Here is a 15300-nt window from a genome sequence, read left to right as displayed (position 1 = left end):
ATGCGTAAATATAATATTTTAATATATGATAGCCAGAATTCCATTAGGTGAATTCCGCGCAACCGTAGTGCGAAAATATTATAATATCGGGAATGCCGAGGAAATCGCGGGACGATATACGTGTATATTAATCTAGAATCTAGTATATATTAATTTAATAAAAATATTAAAAATATATTAATGTGAAAAAAATTTAATTTATATTTATTTATATATATTTATTGATTTTTATATATTTATATAAAATTTAGATTTATATTTCTTTCACTCAATATAAATATATATATATATACATATATATATATATATATATATATATATATATATATATATATATAAATCTAGTTGTCAATTTGATTTTCTAAATTTATGTAGAGAATATTTAACAAAATCTTCCTTTAGCAATATTTGATATATATGATAAATAACGTTTTAATTTAATGTTTAGGAACAGATGATGGCTAAACGCATCAGGAGAATCCATCGCAACCAATCCAATACAACAGCAGTGCTGGCAAGTAAATTTGCTATTTATAATTGTTTGGTAAATTGCTTCTTTATTATTAATCATCATCAGGAGTAATTTAATAAACGCATTATAAAAATGTAAAAATCGTTCTAAAATTAAAAAAAAATAACATATATATGGTATTCTTATAAAAAAAATTAAGAAAAATTTGTTTTATTCTATTTTTATATTTGTTATTGCTTAATTTGGCAAATTATTGTTTTTTATTAATCATTATTACAAGTTTAATAAACGTATTATATTTATAAAAAATTGTTCTAAAATAAAAAAAAATCGGAATATTATTTTTAAATAATAATAATAATAATAATAAAAAAAATATTTTTTTGGATGGAAATTTGTTTCGTACTATTCTATATGCAAATAAATTAATAGCATTGTTCGGGCAATTGAACATTGAGTTACACGAATAATCGCGGACTGAATTGAATATTGAATATGAAATTATACAGATATTTTCACTTCTCTATTCAACACTCTATTCAAACTTATTGCAAACGCGATAATAATTAATTTTATAGAAGACTTTAATTCAATTTAACAAATTTAACAATGTGGAGACAAAATAAAATAGGTTTCGAGAAACATTATCGAGAAACATTATCGAGAAACTAGTTAACGTATCGGATAGTCGTAATTGGTGATATGTGAAAATTAACATTTAAAAAACCTATTGGCAGTGAGTTTCATTATTTCTTTATAATAAGACGAACGTATCGTTTTCTCAAATATTCAATTTGATATAAATTCTCAGAATATTACAAAAATTAATTAAATCTTACACTTATGATAAAAATCAATCTCTTACATTCTACATATCTAATAATAAAAAAATCGTACAGAAAGGGTTAATACTAGTATATAATTGAAGTAATAAATGTGTTTAAAATGTATCTAGTTCAATTTCAATCAATTTGAATTCAGAAAAATACATTGATAAAAATACATAAACATATGTATGTATATATTAATATAAGTACATACTTATACATTTACAGTTTTATTAATTTTGAAATATCTGGTGAAAAGACATTTAAATTTAACGATGTAATTTATTTTCAATTATATTTCCATACAGTTTTTCGAGTTTTGATCGGAATTTTAAAATCATGGGAGGCACTTGTTAAAATTGAATGAAGAGTATATCTAAAGATAGTGACTGATATTCAATAAGAGAACTTTATAAATTATGCATATTGATGACTTAATTATGCTGGCTATGATTCTTCGGTTCGAAGAATTGAAGCGGTCGAACTTAATTTCTTAAAACTAATCGTTACTTAATTTATGTAATTCAATTTTTAATTTAAATCCAATACATATAAAAATAAATGATGAGAATTAATATTTAATCTCGCCAGTGCGAGAATAAAAATAAAAAATATATATAAAATTCTTATTTTCGACCAATAACTGGTTTAAGTTGCAGATGTTCCGTTATTAATTAAAAAACACTACGTTTCGACCATAATTTTGGTCCTTTTCAAGTGTTTTAATAATTCATAAGTCACAAATACTATTTTTACAAATTTAATTCTTTACATGTCATTAGGACATCTAGTCACATACTGATTCACTCAATCAGTATGTGACTAGATGTCCTAATGACATGTAAAGAATTTAATTTTGTAAAAATAGTATTTGTGACTTATGAATTATTAACAACACTTGAAAAGGACCAAAATTATGGTCGAAACGTAGTGTTTTTTAATTAATAAAGGAACATCTGCAACTTAAGCCAGTTATTGGTCGAAAATAAGAATTTTATATATATATAAAAATAAAATTAAAATAAATGCGAATCTATCAATCCAGTACTCCTAAAAATTCCAATAATTCCCCGATCGTCTTAGTGGAGAGAATAGCGTCAACTTTTTTCGTCGCGAGACGTCTAAGTCTATCCATAATCGTGGCATCTTCGAACATCTCAGGTGCCGTATCGGATATCACGGCACTCAATACATTAGACACTTCTTCGTCATTGAACAAACCTGTCGCGCGAAACTGCGAATAACGAGAGGAATTAATGATAAAAATAAGAAAAAAGTGGAAGAAAGGTGAAAGGTGAAGGCATTAGTTTAAAATTGTTGAATAAATTGATCAACAGTTTCGATATCGAACCGAGACGTCGCGGAGAATCGGAATTTTATGGAAAAAAAACGCGCGGTTATACTTACATCTACCGCTCTCAGGGAAAGCTTCAATTTCATATTTTTCACTTTGAAATGTTCTCCATTCACTGTAAAACTAATTTCCGTCTCCAAAATGAAATCCCGCGCGGACAGGCTGAAAATAGAATATACATAAAACACGCGCACATTCTTAGCTTTAATTTCTTACGACCTACATGTTTATTTTTGGATCAAAAAAATTGAATAAGAAAGTCCTATTATGATACTACAATAATTCATTAAAATTTAAAATAAAACGAATAACAATGAAATAAGATAAATGAAAAAAATATATTTAAACTAAAAATTACATACGATTTTCAGGGAAAATAAAAACAAATACTCACTCTAATTCACCGTTTCCGTAAAATTCGTAAGAATCGGCGTTGCCTTTCATGGCGTAATCGGTACTCGCGGTTATCAAAGGCCAGGAGAGATTTATTTTGAGCTTTATACCAATTACTTCGAAATCACCATCGATGACTTTGTACTCGGACAAACCACTCACGTTGAGGTTCGTCAAAAGCGCGTCCAGGCTGAGGATGTATTCGGAAATGCATTGATATAAATTACTATGATTAAGATACTTTGCCCTATATTACTTCAATTGACCTTAGATTGCTTTACAGTAATTAGCAAAAAATATATTATAAAGAAAATATTTGCACTCATTAGCAGGGAGGATAAATGAGGATCGTAAATTCTATAGATTATGACAAAAATAGACAGAACAGACGGAATAAAAATGACGATCTACGAGACCATTATGATATACAAGTTTTTTTCTTTTTTACAACACTAGAACAACACAAGCGTGCTCCATTCTTCGATTTTATATTAAAAAAAGTCATATTTAAAAAAAATAATATAAAGTTTGTTTAAACTTGATTAATATTTTTTCACAAAAATTAGCTGATTAAAGCGATAATTCATTGTGCTAATTAAATTTTAAAATAATAATATGTTAAAAAATTAAAATAGTAATATATGTTGTAATACCTTATTCTTCATTAATATTTTTTGACAGAAATCAGCTGATAACTGTCAAAAATATTATAACATATTATTTAAAACATATTATTATTTTAATTTTTATAACATATTTAAAAAATTAATTAGCAAATTAACGCTTTAATCAGCTGATTTCTGTAAAAAAATATTAATAAAGCGAAAATTTGCTAATTAAATATTCCAGCTTACATATTTATATTTATATTGTGTATGTTATCATGCGAAACAATAATAAGATTATTCTAATATGTATGTATTTTATTTGTTACAGATAGCATTGCGATACACAGTGCGATTTACGCGTCGTGTCGGGAGTGCCGTGTAAAGTGTCGCGCGTCGGGAGTGCCGTGTAAAGTCTCGGACAATCGTAATTATTCGTGTTTTCGCGAGTGTCGTGAGTGCTACCATGGACCAAGAGAGGAGGAGGAGGCCCAGGGAGGCATCGGGCGACAGCGGGGCAACTATGAGGTATGTAATATAAAAACATTTTTTTTAAACTGCTTTTAAATATGTTTATGAGATATTCGACACACACACAAACTAAAATAGCACGCACTTTATTATTTCCTCGTTTAATTTGATCGGTATCTGCTTCGCGGTGAATGGATCAAGAACCGGAATTCCGAACGACTCGTTTCCAGTCTTTAATACGACCTTAAACTTTTCGAGAAACTCCTCAAACACGGTACGTTTTGCGTACACGTCTGCAAATAAAAATAATAATTTGTGTAATTAGCAAAAAAAAAAATTATTTTCAAAAATATTTTACAGATACAAAAAAAAAAATTACTCAAGAAACTGAAAATATCTGTAAAATCGCGAAAGTTGATATTATTAAAGAATATAGGCTGCATAAATTATTTATATATATAGATTATTTAAAAATATTGGACAGTCGTGGACACAGAGATTGCGATACTTTATATTTATTGAATTTAATGTTTATTTATTATAAATTTTCCACGGCGTTTAAATTTATATTAACATCATGATTATTTATCGCGCATAAGCACATGACAATGATTCGCGTCCTGAATTTTACTGCATATTTATAAACTCGTTAAAAAAAAAGTGTCGCAACCTCTGTGTCCACGACTGTACATCTTCTCAATACGTATTTGTTAAAAAAGCTATAAAAATAAAAATAACTAAATAAAAATAAAATTAAAGTAAAATTAAAATGAGTTTAAAGGTTATATATAAATTAAAAATAGATATAGCACGAAGAAAAATAAATGTAAGAACGTGACGTATTTTTAGAAAAATATTACTCGATATATATATTTACGGAGAAATTCTAGAACAAAAGAGAGGAAAGCGAGAAAAGAAATATTGATATTTACTTACGATAACCGTTCGTTTCAATTGCCCGAGTAAGGCAACAGATCAGGATAAGCCCAAATGCCATGTGATTCATTTTTCTGCACAAAATAAAAAAAACCTGTTCGAAATATCATTTTTATTGTTAGAGTTAATGAATTTGCCGAGGACGCGCGAGGACATCGAGATTACGCGAATTATTTCCGAGACGCGAAAAGTCAACCTCTGCGTCTGACGTAAATATTTGAGAGAAAAGTTTACAAATTTATGCGCATAGAAAGCGCATATAATTGATATATTCTCGAAATATTTAATACTATTTATAAATACTTGTATTAAAATGACCATATACATATACCAATTAATACGTACAAATTCTTGTTTCTTTTTGATGATACAAGTCGCGCTGTTTGTAATTAGAATTGAGAAAATAAGAAAACTGCGACTCGCGAAAAGAATGTGGGAGTATTTATAGAAATTGGCTTGATTTTTATGTCATCGATATATATCGGGATCCGCCTAGACATTAAGATCTCTTATCGATTACGATGTCGTACAACGATTCGATTTTTGCGCAATCCGACGAAGAGATCCGATCTTGAAAAACTGGACGAAGACACGCGCGAAAAATTGGATGTACCTTTTTTATTTTCTCATGAAAAAGCGTATCGAGTTGTTTACAATCGCGAAATTGACGTTGACAAAAGTCTCCTCGATCGCGCGTTTACGGAGCTCAATTGGGTGTAATTATTTAATATCGCAATTAATTTTGTTTCGAAATTAATCTCATTTTGTTCTCCTTTAATTTCGTTTATTTCTGCGGCGAATCCCGCGCGTCTTATCGGTCAGATTAGATTATAGGAGAAACTCGTAACGCAATTAATTGGCATACCTAATGTAGAAATGTTGTCCAGTAATTTAATAAAATCGTAAATCGCGCATAATGTGTGATCCAATAAAAGATGCTTCGTATTATTTATATCGTGTCGAAATTGGATAAATTATTCATTTTTCATCTAGCAATTTTTTTGATAATTTTTCTATTTTTTGCTAAAACTGGATTCTCGAGTCTTCGCAAAGGTCGCAGTTTTGATAATAAAAATTTATTCTAATCGAGGGTAAAAAAGAAGTAATTAAGTGGATGTCAAGATTAGTAAACCAAATTTATTCAACATATTCAAGTCAATTATAATTTTTTCACACACACACACACACACTTTCTTCCTCTCTTAATCATAGATTTTATTGCATTATCCGCTTGTATATAAAATAGATCGGCATATTATGGAAGTCATGTCATAACTAAAACTCGCTCTTTAATATATATAGTGAATGAAACAATATTTCTGCTCACTCCTTTTTCCAGAATAATTTTATATAAAAATAATATATTATATATTACAAAGTATATACATTTATATACTTTTTATTTATTTGACGTGTATTATAAGACGTGTATTGTGCTTTTTAAAATTTCTAATAATATGTCGTGTAGTCAAAAATAATACAAACAGTAGAAAATATTACAATAAAAGATATTAAAATATTTTTAATATTTGTAATTTTTTATCAATAATTACGCTAATAATTGTATTAAATTTATTTGTTAGCAATTTTAACTTACCAAATATAAGTTTGCAGTTAAAAAATTAGTATACATTTCTATCTCTCGTTATCAATACATGCTATTCGCAAGCATTATCATACATTTTATCGCTTAATCGATTAAGTAACGCGACTGCATAAACGATTGATCAAATGATAGTGGGATCTGACGCACACGTATGATGGAAAAAGAAAACTAATACTAAATACCTATCATTTTTAATAGTTCCGCTAGTGTCTTAGTGCACAGAAACTTGTTGAGCATGTCTGTGGCAACAAGACTAAGTCTCCCCGTAATCACGTCATGATAATCTGTAATCAGCTGAGGCACCATGTCGGAGATGACGGCGCTTAGTAGTTCGGACAATTCGTCATCGTCGAAAAGACCTGTCGTATGAAACTGCGAACAATAAAAAAAGAAATTAATTTTTCGTTAAAAAAATTAAAATAGCAAAAATAAATAATAACAAAAAAATTAATTAAAATTTTAGTCGAGAAAATTAAGAACGGTTGAGAAATAGAAGAAATTATTTAAAATTATTTAAGAAGAAAGAAAGATTATTTAAAATTATTTAAGAAGAAAGAGAAATTATTTAAAAAAATAATGAATGATTTGAGTTGATTTTTCTATTGATTATTATTGCATATATGAAATTTCATATTTTGACAGTTTTAACTCTGTATGGAACAGAGATAAATGCTACAGGCTTTACAAAACGCGTTTGCGAATTGTCAAGTTACAATAAATTTGTCGAAGATATTGACTCAATTGCCAAACGGTTTGAAATGTCGCGCTGATTTTCGAGAAATCACAAAAAATTGTTTTTCTTGCTTCTCCATTTTACTATCTTTATTATTGCACTGCTTGTTTGGCACATAAGAATATAAATAATTAGTTTTCAATTAAAAAATTCATGTAACATATTATTTTATAATATTAAAATTGTAGAAAAATCGTGTAATATAAACTTCGGAAAATGGTATCAATGAAAAAAAAAAAAAGAAGAAAAGAAAACGAATATGTGCAGTATAGAAAAATTTAATATCCGGAATATGAAGCTGAAAACATGTTTTTGTGATTTTTAATTTCTTTCTCTCTTAACTTAAACTTTCTACATTTAATCGAAACGAGAGCTTACAGCGGCAACTTTTTGTCCTTTGTTTAAAATGTGAAAAGTATTTTTCTAAAAGTTTTTAATTATATATATATTGTTTGTTTTTTCTGCTTAATAATTACTTGAAAATCATTAAAATGCGCGCCTAAAATCGATATTTCATGTGCAACAATTTAATATTTGCTCCATTTGCGAGTCTCGAGGATTATGATTGAGAGAAAAAGAGAAAGAGAGAGAGAATTCAGTTACTTACTTCAAGCGCTCTCAAAGAAATCTTCAATTTCATGTCCTTCACTTGAAGATATTTGCCGTTTATTGTGAAACCAATTTCCGTCTCGAGAAAAAAGTCTCGTGGGGATATTCTGGAAATTGAATACATAAGTATATCCTTTAATCTCTCATGACCTGAATTTTTAAATCAATATTGATAAGACATCTTCTGTTATAATTAATAAAAATAGAAATTTAATAATTGAAAAAGTAGAGCATTTAACAATAAAATATTGATGTGTTTTTTAAAGCTTAGAAAATTTCTGCTAAAAAGTTTGCGTTCAATTTTGTTTCTTCAGTTTATGCGTGTAAAAGAATCGTTTGTTTAAATATAAATTTATTAATGTTTGTATTTTGAGATCGAAAATGTATGGACATAATTAATATGAAATGATGATATTGAGATGTAGATTGTCTTTTAAATAGAATTAAAAATTTGAATCCCACAATAAGGTCTCGCGTTTTCTAAGATTGAACTTGACCACTGTAAAAAAAAAAAAAAAAAAAAAACATTGACGCGATCGCGTGTTTCACGTAAAGCATATATGAATTCAGTTACGATTTAATAATGCCCTTTGTTGCGCTTGACGTTATTTGATAACATCAGGAAAGCTCAATGAAAAACAGCTGATTCATTGTCAACCGTACTGCCGTCTTTTTTTTTTGTTTCACGCGGTTATATTTCATGCATTGTGTTTATATTAAATGTAAATGAAACAAAATGGAAAATATAAGGGTTCTCCGCGAACGAGAAAAAGCCAGCAATAGCCAATAATAGTAAAAATCTCATAATAAATATAATAAATATATTTAAATATTATATTTATTATTTAACAAAATAATATTTATTAAAATATATTTTAATATGTTTTAGTAAATGTTATTTTGTTAAATAATAAATAATAATAAATATTGCAATTACAAAATAATATTATTACGAAATAGAAATGTGCGTATATATTATTGTAAAATATACAATGATGATTGTGAAACTGGTACAATTTCACTATCTGTATCTCATTCTCGTGCATGGTCACGTATCGAAGACTTATCGCGTGGTTGTAGATTAAGAAACATACTCACTTCATCTCGCCAGTGCCATAAATTTCAAAGTTGTCGGCTTTGCCCTTTATAGAGTAATTTGTACTCGCGACTATCAACGGCCAAGAAATGTTCATGATGAGTTTCAGTCCAATTAACTTGAAGTCACCATTGTTGACATCGTATGCGGACAGGCCGTCCACTTCGACGTTTGTTAAAAGACCATTCAAGCTAAAGATATACCAGAAACATAAGGAAATTGTCAGACGCTGTTAAATAGACTTCGCAGTTTCGTTCATTATGACCCTTAATAATTTAAGATCGTTTGATACGTTGACTGCCACGTGTATTAAGTTAATTCGCACGATCTGGCAAAAAATCGAATTCTTAGATAATCCACCTCTTTCTATTCTCTCTTTTCTTGCTAGTTTATATACGTACAGTATCAAATCTATGCTGATAATAATTCGATAGTGATGTAAGGTAAAAGATATTAATTAAAAACTTGTATAATTGCAAGGTTACTTTTAATATTATTTCTTTCACGAAGACGTCGTGTATATTAATTTAAAGCGTTGGCGATCAACGTGTTATTAAAAAAAAATAAAAAAACTCGAATGAACATTTACTTTATCATCTCCTCATTAATTTCGATCGGTATTTTGTCCGCGGTGAACGGATCAAGGACCGGAATTCCGATCGTGTCATTTCCGGTCTGCATTATGGTCTTGAATTTTTCGAGAAAATCTTCAAAAATATTATACATGCCACGTTCCGATACACCTGCAAAAAAGTGAGTTCAAGAAATTTCACGCAATATATATAATTAACGCTAAAAGCAAAACGATATTGACGCACGAGATGAGTAATTATTGTAACAATAAGTACATAAGCCGGTGCACGCACAGAAAAGGACAGGGGACGACAATAGAATCGCTACAATGTCTAACCAAAATGAGAGCACTGCGAATCATAAAAATATACATATAATAATAATAATACAGTACATTTTTAAATAAATATATATTATGCTACATCTTACAATATAATTATGGCTAATAAGATGAGAAAAATAAAAAGTAAAGAGTAGGGAAAGAAGGCGGTATATAACTTTGCAAAGCGATTTTATAACAGGTATAGAGATTGAAGAACAGAAAGCAGGCGAGTCGAAGCAAAATTCAAAGTTACAATGTAAACTATTGTAAACAATGACATAATGCGGAATAATACCCCTCCGTAATTAAGGGATATTATTATAGATAAGGCCGGCACAGACATATTATTTATCTATATATATAAAATAATATCCCTCCATAATTAAGGATATTATAGACAAGGCGGGGCACAGACATATTATTTATCTATCTCTATATATGTATATATAAATATAATATGTTTGTGCCGCCTTGTCTATAATATCCTTAATTACGGAGGGATATTATATATGTGTATGTGTGTGTGTATATATATATATATATATATGTATATATGTGTATATATATGTATATATATATATATATATACACACAGGATGTCCCAAACTTTGCTAATACGTTTTATGGATAGAAACAAGAAAGAAACTTTATATAAATATTGGCGCAAAAATGTAAAACATGAAGCAATAACGAAATTACTGATAATAATTATATATAACAATGTAAATATATAGGTCGACGCTATTTATCTAATCTGTTGATTCTAATATAGTTATTTTTATTATAGATTAATTTTTATTTATAAAAAAAGCAAAAGTATAAGTTATATAAAAGTTAATTTGTGATAAGATTATAAGGAGATTAGTCTGGCATTCACTCAATTAAAGCAAGATGGTAGTATGATATTTTTAACTGGAAAATTAAGCAAAAACGTATTTTCTTTTTCTTTTTTTTTTTTAATGTAACGTGATGATAAAACATTTTCCTATCAATGTTTTTATATAATATTTGTTTCCACCCATAAAATATACTGGCAAAGTTTGAGCGTTCAATTTTGAAACACTGTAGATCTCTCATCTAGATCTCTATCAAAAACATATGCTCGAAAGTAGAGATAACTAAAAAATAAGCTGATAAAAAATTTAAGTAGATTGAAAGAAGAGAATAGACCATTGTGAAAGATAAATAGCGTGAAGATAGAAGATAGTATAAACGAGATATATTTCCAAAGAGAAAGAGAGAGAAAAAGAGAGAGATTCCAGAGAGAGAACTAAGAAGCCAAATACATAGATATCAACTTACGATCACCGTTGATCTTAAATGCCAAGGCAATGGTACAGATCAGGCTAAGCCCGAGCGTTACGAACCTCATTCTTCTGCGGAAAAATAGAAAATATAGTCGGTTTAGAGCTACCTAAAGGAAGGAGGTCAAGAAGAGCGTTTTCTTTCACTATGTATTGTTATCACTAGCCGCAATCGCGCGGGTTATATTATCGCCGAATTATTATAACCGATTACACGGTATTTTCCCGCAACGATTATATAGCCACCCGAATCGTTGACACAAAAATTGTTAACTATAAAAATCGGCACTTCTGCCTCGAATATACTCGATACACTATTCACAGCTGATTACGTCGGCTTTTGTATAATTGCATACTAATTACGTATTTATACGTACGAGCCGACTTCGTCGTCGTTCTTGCAATATAAATACAACCTGCACGATAAGAGAACCACGGGAATAATTAAAAAAATTCCCCGATCTTATATATATACGTATATACGCTATCGTATTATAGGTATGTATATATTACATGGTAGTCGATATTGGATTCGTCTAATCGTCGAGAATCCTCTTATCTTGACGACTTATCGGGACTTGATATGATACGAATGTTGATCAATCAAGGAAACAATCGAAATACTACGCGCTCTACCTTCCTTCGTTGTCCATAGAAAATTGTTCAGAATCTCCCAAGAATATTGGATCTTTCGTTCGCGATCTCAAGGGCTGACAGTTAAACGTGGAAAAAAAATTTCAATTATCATAGTTCAATTTGTTATTTTATGTCTCTATATTACACCTGAAATTTTCAATTATCATGCTTATAAATTTTAGCTATGATAACTAATATTTTTAAGCTGTGGTTTAGTAGAGAATCTTCTAACTTGTAGTTAAAAATATTAATTATCATATAGCTAAAGTTTAGACATGATAATTAAATTTTAAGTGTAATATATAAGGACTTAAAATTTAACTGTGGGAGCTAATATTTTTTTTTATAGATAATTTTTAGACTAGACAATTATTTTTCTAGTTTGTGTTTGAATTAATTAACCTTATCTTAACAATGAACGGATACTCGAAGCAACTTTAAATGTCAAAAATATGTCGGAACTTTTCTCCGCCCGAAAGAAAATACAAAGTTGTATTCAGAAATCTCCTAAAATATAATCGGAAAGAATGTTCGATGCTCAGCAGCTGCTATAAAAAAAATTGATTATGATTAATCTTATTTCGAGACACGCTCGTCTCTCCATTTCTCTTCGTATAATAAATTCTTCACTTCATCGATTAGATTAACGATTTGATTGCGAAGTATATCTTGTTGTAATTTGTAACGCACGCAAATCGGTTGAAAACAGAATCTCTTCATCGGTCGAGATTAAACTTTCGATTACATCGCACACGGAGATCGCAAACATGGATTTTTCTTTTTATTTCTTTCTTTTATTAAAAAGTTTAACGGTATGTACACGCGCGCATCTTCTTTGAAAAAAAAAAGAAAAAAGAAAACGTTGGAGGGATATTAAATGATCAACGAGGGGAATCGAAAAAGGGATGCAAGCGGAAATCTCGCTTTTAGCGAGATGTTTGAGAGAAAAATATTCTCGACAGTCGTTCAGACTCAGTCATATTCAGATACGCGAGCGATATCGGTGAAAAAGCATTACAGAAAATTATGAAAATTACTCTCTCATTTAACTAATCAGCGCATATTACATTATTAAGCTACGAATCCTGTAGATTCTCCTTCCCTATACAAATTATATTTATATAAATATATAAGTTGTCTACAAATATCTCTTATGAATTGTTATATCTATCACTATATTATAAAAATTTTGTCTTTTTTTTTCTTAATTTTCGCATATAATTTATACACACATGTAGCATTTAGATTAATTATAGTCGATAATAATACAAAATCTTATACACATATACATATATTTATTTTAATATATAAATTGTCTATTTATTATATATTTATTTAAATATATAGGATTCACATGGTTTAATAATAGAGTAATAATAATAATAATGCTCTATTATTAAAAGCTTGATTATGAATCCTATATATTTAAATAAATATATAATAAATAGATAATTTATAGATTAAAATAAATATATGTGTATAAGATAGATTTTGCATTATTATATTATATATATTCCTCTGTGCAACTTATATTTTATTTAAATGATATTTTTATTTAAATATATAAATTATATACATATCTATAATTAATTATATCATTGTGTTAGAAGAATTTTATATCTTTCTTAATTACCGCATATAATTTATACACATGTAGCCCTCAAATTATAGTCTGGATAATAGTGTGCAAGATCTATCTTATATATACAAATATATTTATTTTAATACATAAATTTTATCTACACAAATCTCTCATGAATTGTTACATCGTTACATTAAATAAAAATAAAATATATCTTAATTACCGCATATATAATTCCTACACATGTAGCACTTAGCTAATAACACGAGATTTTTATCTTACAACACCATATTGCACCGTATGCAATATAGACGCAACTTTTTGCACTATTACACTAGCCATATCGTGCTACAAACTATCTTGCTTTAAATTCCAGGTTCTCTTCGTCGCGACCAGCGGGTTGGAGTAGAGCGACGTAACGGGAGCGAGAGCTACGAGGGGGCAGAGAGGGGGGAGGGAGAGACGCGGGGTTGGTGGCGGCGACGAGAGAGGGTTGAGGGTGTTCGTCGTTGCCGGGGGTGGGGTGGGGGGAGGGTGCGTGTCGGGGTTGCGAGAGGAGGGATGCCAGGCCGCCCGCCGGTTCACCCTCACTAACCCGCGGCTCGCTCGACTCTTCAGTGCGGCCTGAACGGTTAACCGGCCTACTTCTCTCTCTCTTCCTGCGCTCCGCCGTTTTGGTCCCGTCGCTGCCAGCTCTCGTCCTCGTCGTCGTCGTCGTGGTTGTCATCGTCATCATCGTCGTCGTCGTCGTTGCGACATCGCCAGCACCGGCATCGTCACCGTCAACACCACCTGGGGGCTGGTGTTGTATTCACCAATCCGGATGTAACATCGCGCGAGAAGAGATGTGAGATAAGAAATCCTTGTCAGAAAGGACTCTGTTTCTCTCTCTCTCTCTCTCTCTCTCTTCCTCTCCCTTCCCTCCCCGCCCCTCTCTTTCCTTCTCTCTTTTTCTCTCCTTTTCTGTCTCTCTTCCCGTCTGCGAGCAGCTCGCAGCCTCCGCGGCGGCTCGCCGCTGCGGATAACCGGCCTAAAGGGAAGAAGAGGAGAGGGTGGTTTTTGTTCTCTCGCTCGTGAGTGAATTTTTCTCGCGCGGTGGTGAGATTCCGGAGACTCTGTGATTCCCCGAGGCTGAAGAGAGAGTGTTACGACATTACACTCGAAAGGAGAGGAGATTGCTCTCTGTTTCTCTCACTCTCTTCCTCGTCGACGCTGACGACGACGAGCGGACGCTGCCTCGCTTCACAGCGGTAAGTGTCCATCTCTTTTTATCTCTTTCTCTTTCTCTCTCTCTCTTGTATACTGTGTACCGAAGATCGATTCCCCTCTCTCTCCCTCTCTGTCTTTCTCTCGGTTTATTACGCGGCCTCCCGTAAAAAAATATACGTCTCCGCTTTCTTCTTCTCTCTCTCTCTCTCTCTCTCTCTCTCTCTCTCTCTCTCTCTCTCTCTCTCTCTTTCTCTCTCTCTCTTGTTGTTCCCTCTATTCTCATTATGTTCTCGTTATCCTCTCCGCGCGAAACGCGACGCAGAAGGCCGTGACTGTCTGCGACGGGGGTGAGTAGAGAGAGAGAGAGAGAGCTGCGTGGATCTGCGTGGGGCTGCGTAAACGACAGGCGGAAAGGGGTGGCCTGTGATGACGGTTGACGGCTGACTCGGAGCATCCGAAGAGGCCGGATCGTTCGTTCGCGATTAAAATCAAAGATCGGAAGACGTACCCCGGGTTCAGTTTTTACATTTCGTTATACATCCCCCTTATATAAGAGAGACTTTTTCTCACCC

The 15300-nt window shown here is 31.0% G+C and overlaps 3 protein-coding genes across 5 annotated transcripts in view; 1 reads left to right on the top strand and 2 right to left on the bottom strand.

Annotated features, from left to right (window-relative positions):
• Positions 1 to 2335: 2335 nt before the first annotated feature.
• LOC145945560 (uncharacterized) lies at positions 2336 to 5128 on the bottom strand. Its single transcript, XM_083054623.1, has 5 exons — positions 5059 to 5128; positions 4268 to 4415; positions 3048 to 3236; positions 2707 to 2815; positions 2336 to 2533 (listed from the first exon to the last, which is right to left on the bottom strand). The coding sequence occupies exons 1-5, from the start codon at positions 5126 to 5128 to the stop codon at positions 2336 to 2338; spliced, it is 714 nt and encodes a 237-aa protein (XP_082910749.1).
• Positions 5129 to 6185: 1057 nt separating this feature from the next.
• Positions 6186 to 11754, bottom strand: LOC145945446 (uncharacterized). Of its 2 annotated transcripts, XM_083054464.1 has the most exons (7): positions 11679 to 11754; positions 11300 to 11373; positions 9921 to 10025; positions 9692 to 9845; positions 9105 to 9293; positions 8005 to 8113; positions 6186 to 7036 (listed from the first exon to the last, which is right to left on the bottom strand). In XM_083054464.1, the coding sequence occupies exons 2-7, from the start codon at positions 11367 to 11369 to the stop codon at positions 6839 to 6841; spliced, it is 825 nt and encodes a 274-aa protein (XP_082910590.1). In that variant the 5' UTR covers positions 11370 to 11373; positions 11679 to 11754; the 3' UTR covers positions 6186 to 6838. The 2 variants fall into 2 exon arrangements, with proteins under 2 accessions (XP_082910590.1, XP_082910591.1); XM_083054465.1 differs by lacking the exon at positions 9921 to 10025 and having other exon boundaries at positions 6189 to 7036.
• Positions 11755 to 14092: 2338 nt separating this feature from the next.
• LOC145945437 (acetylcholinesterase) overlaps positions 14093 to 15300 on the top strand; it is a 34639-nt gene continuing 33431 nt past the window's right edge. Inside the window, exon 1 of one of the 2 annotated variants that reach the window (XM_083054443.1) lies at positions 14093 to 14769. The gene's annotated coding sequence lies outside the window, so the exon portion shown is untranslated. The remainder of the gene's footprint in view (positions 14770 to 15300) is intronic. The other variant, XM_083054440.1, reaches the window with a different exon arrangement.

Source organism: Prenolepis imparis, unplaced genomic scaffold, assembly GCF_030444845.1.
Source record: "Prenolepis imparis isolate NDT839.2.m4 unplaced genomic scaffold, iyPreImpa1.0 SCAF_14, whole genome shotgun sequence".
In the NCBI taxonomy this organism is placed as follows: domain Eukaryota; kingdom Metazoa; phylum Arthropoda; class Insecta; order Hymenoptera; family Formicidae; genus Prenolepis; species Prenolepis imparis.
Note: the sequence above shows the minus strand (reverse complement) of the source record. Positions and strands in the feature narration are given on the sequence as shown.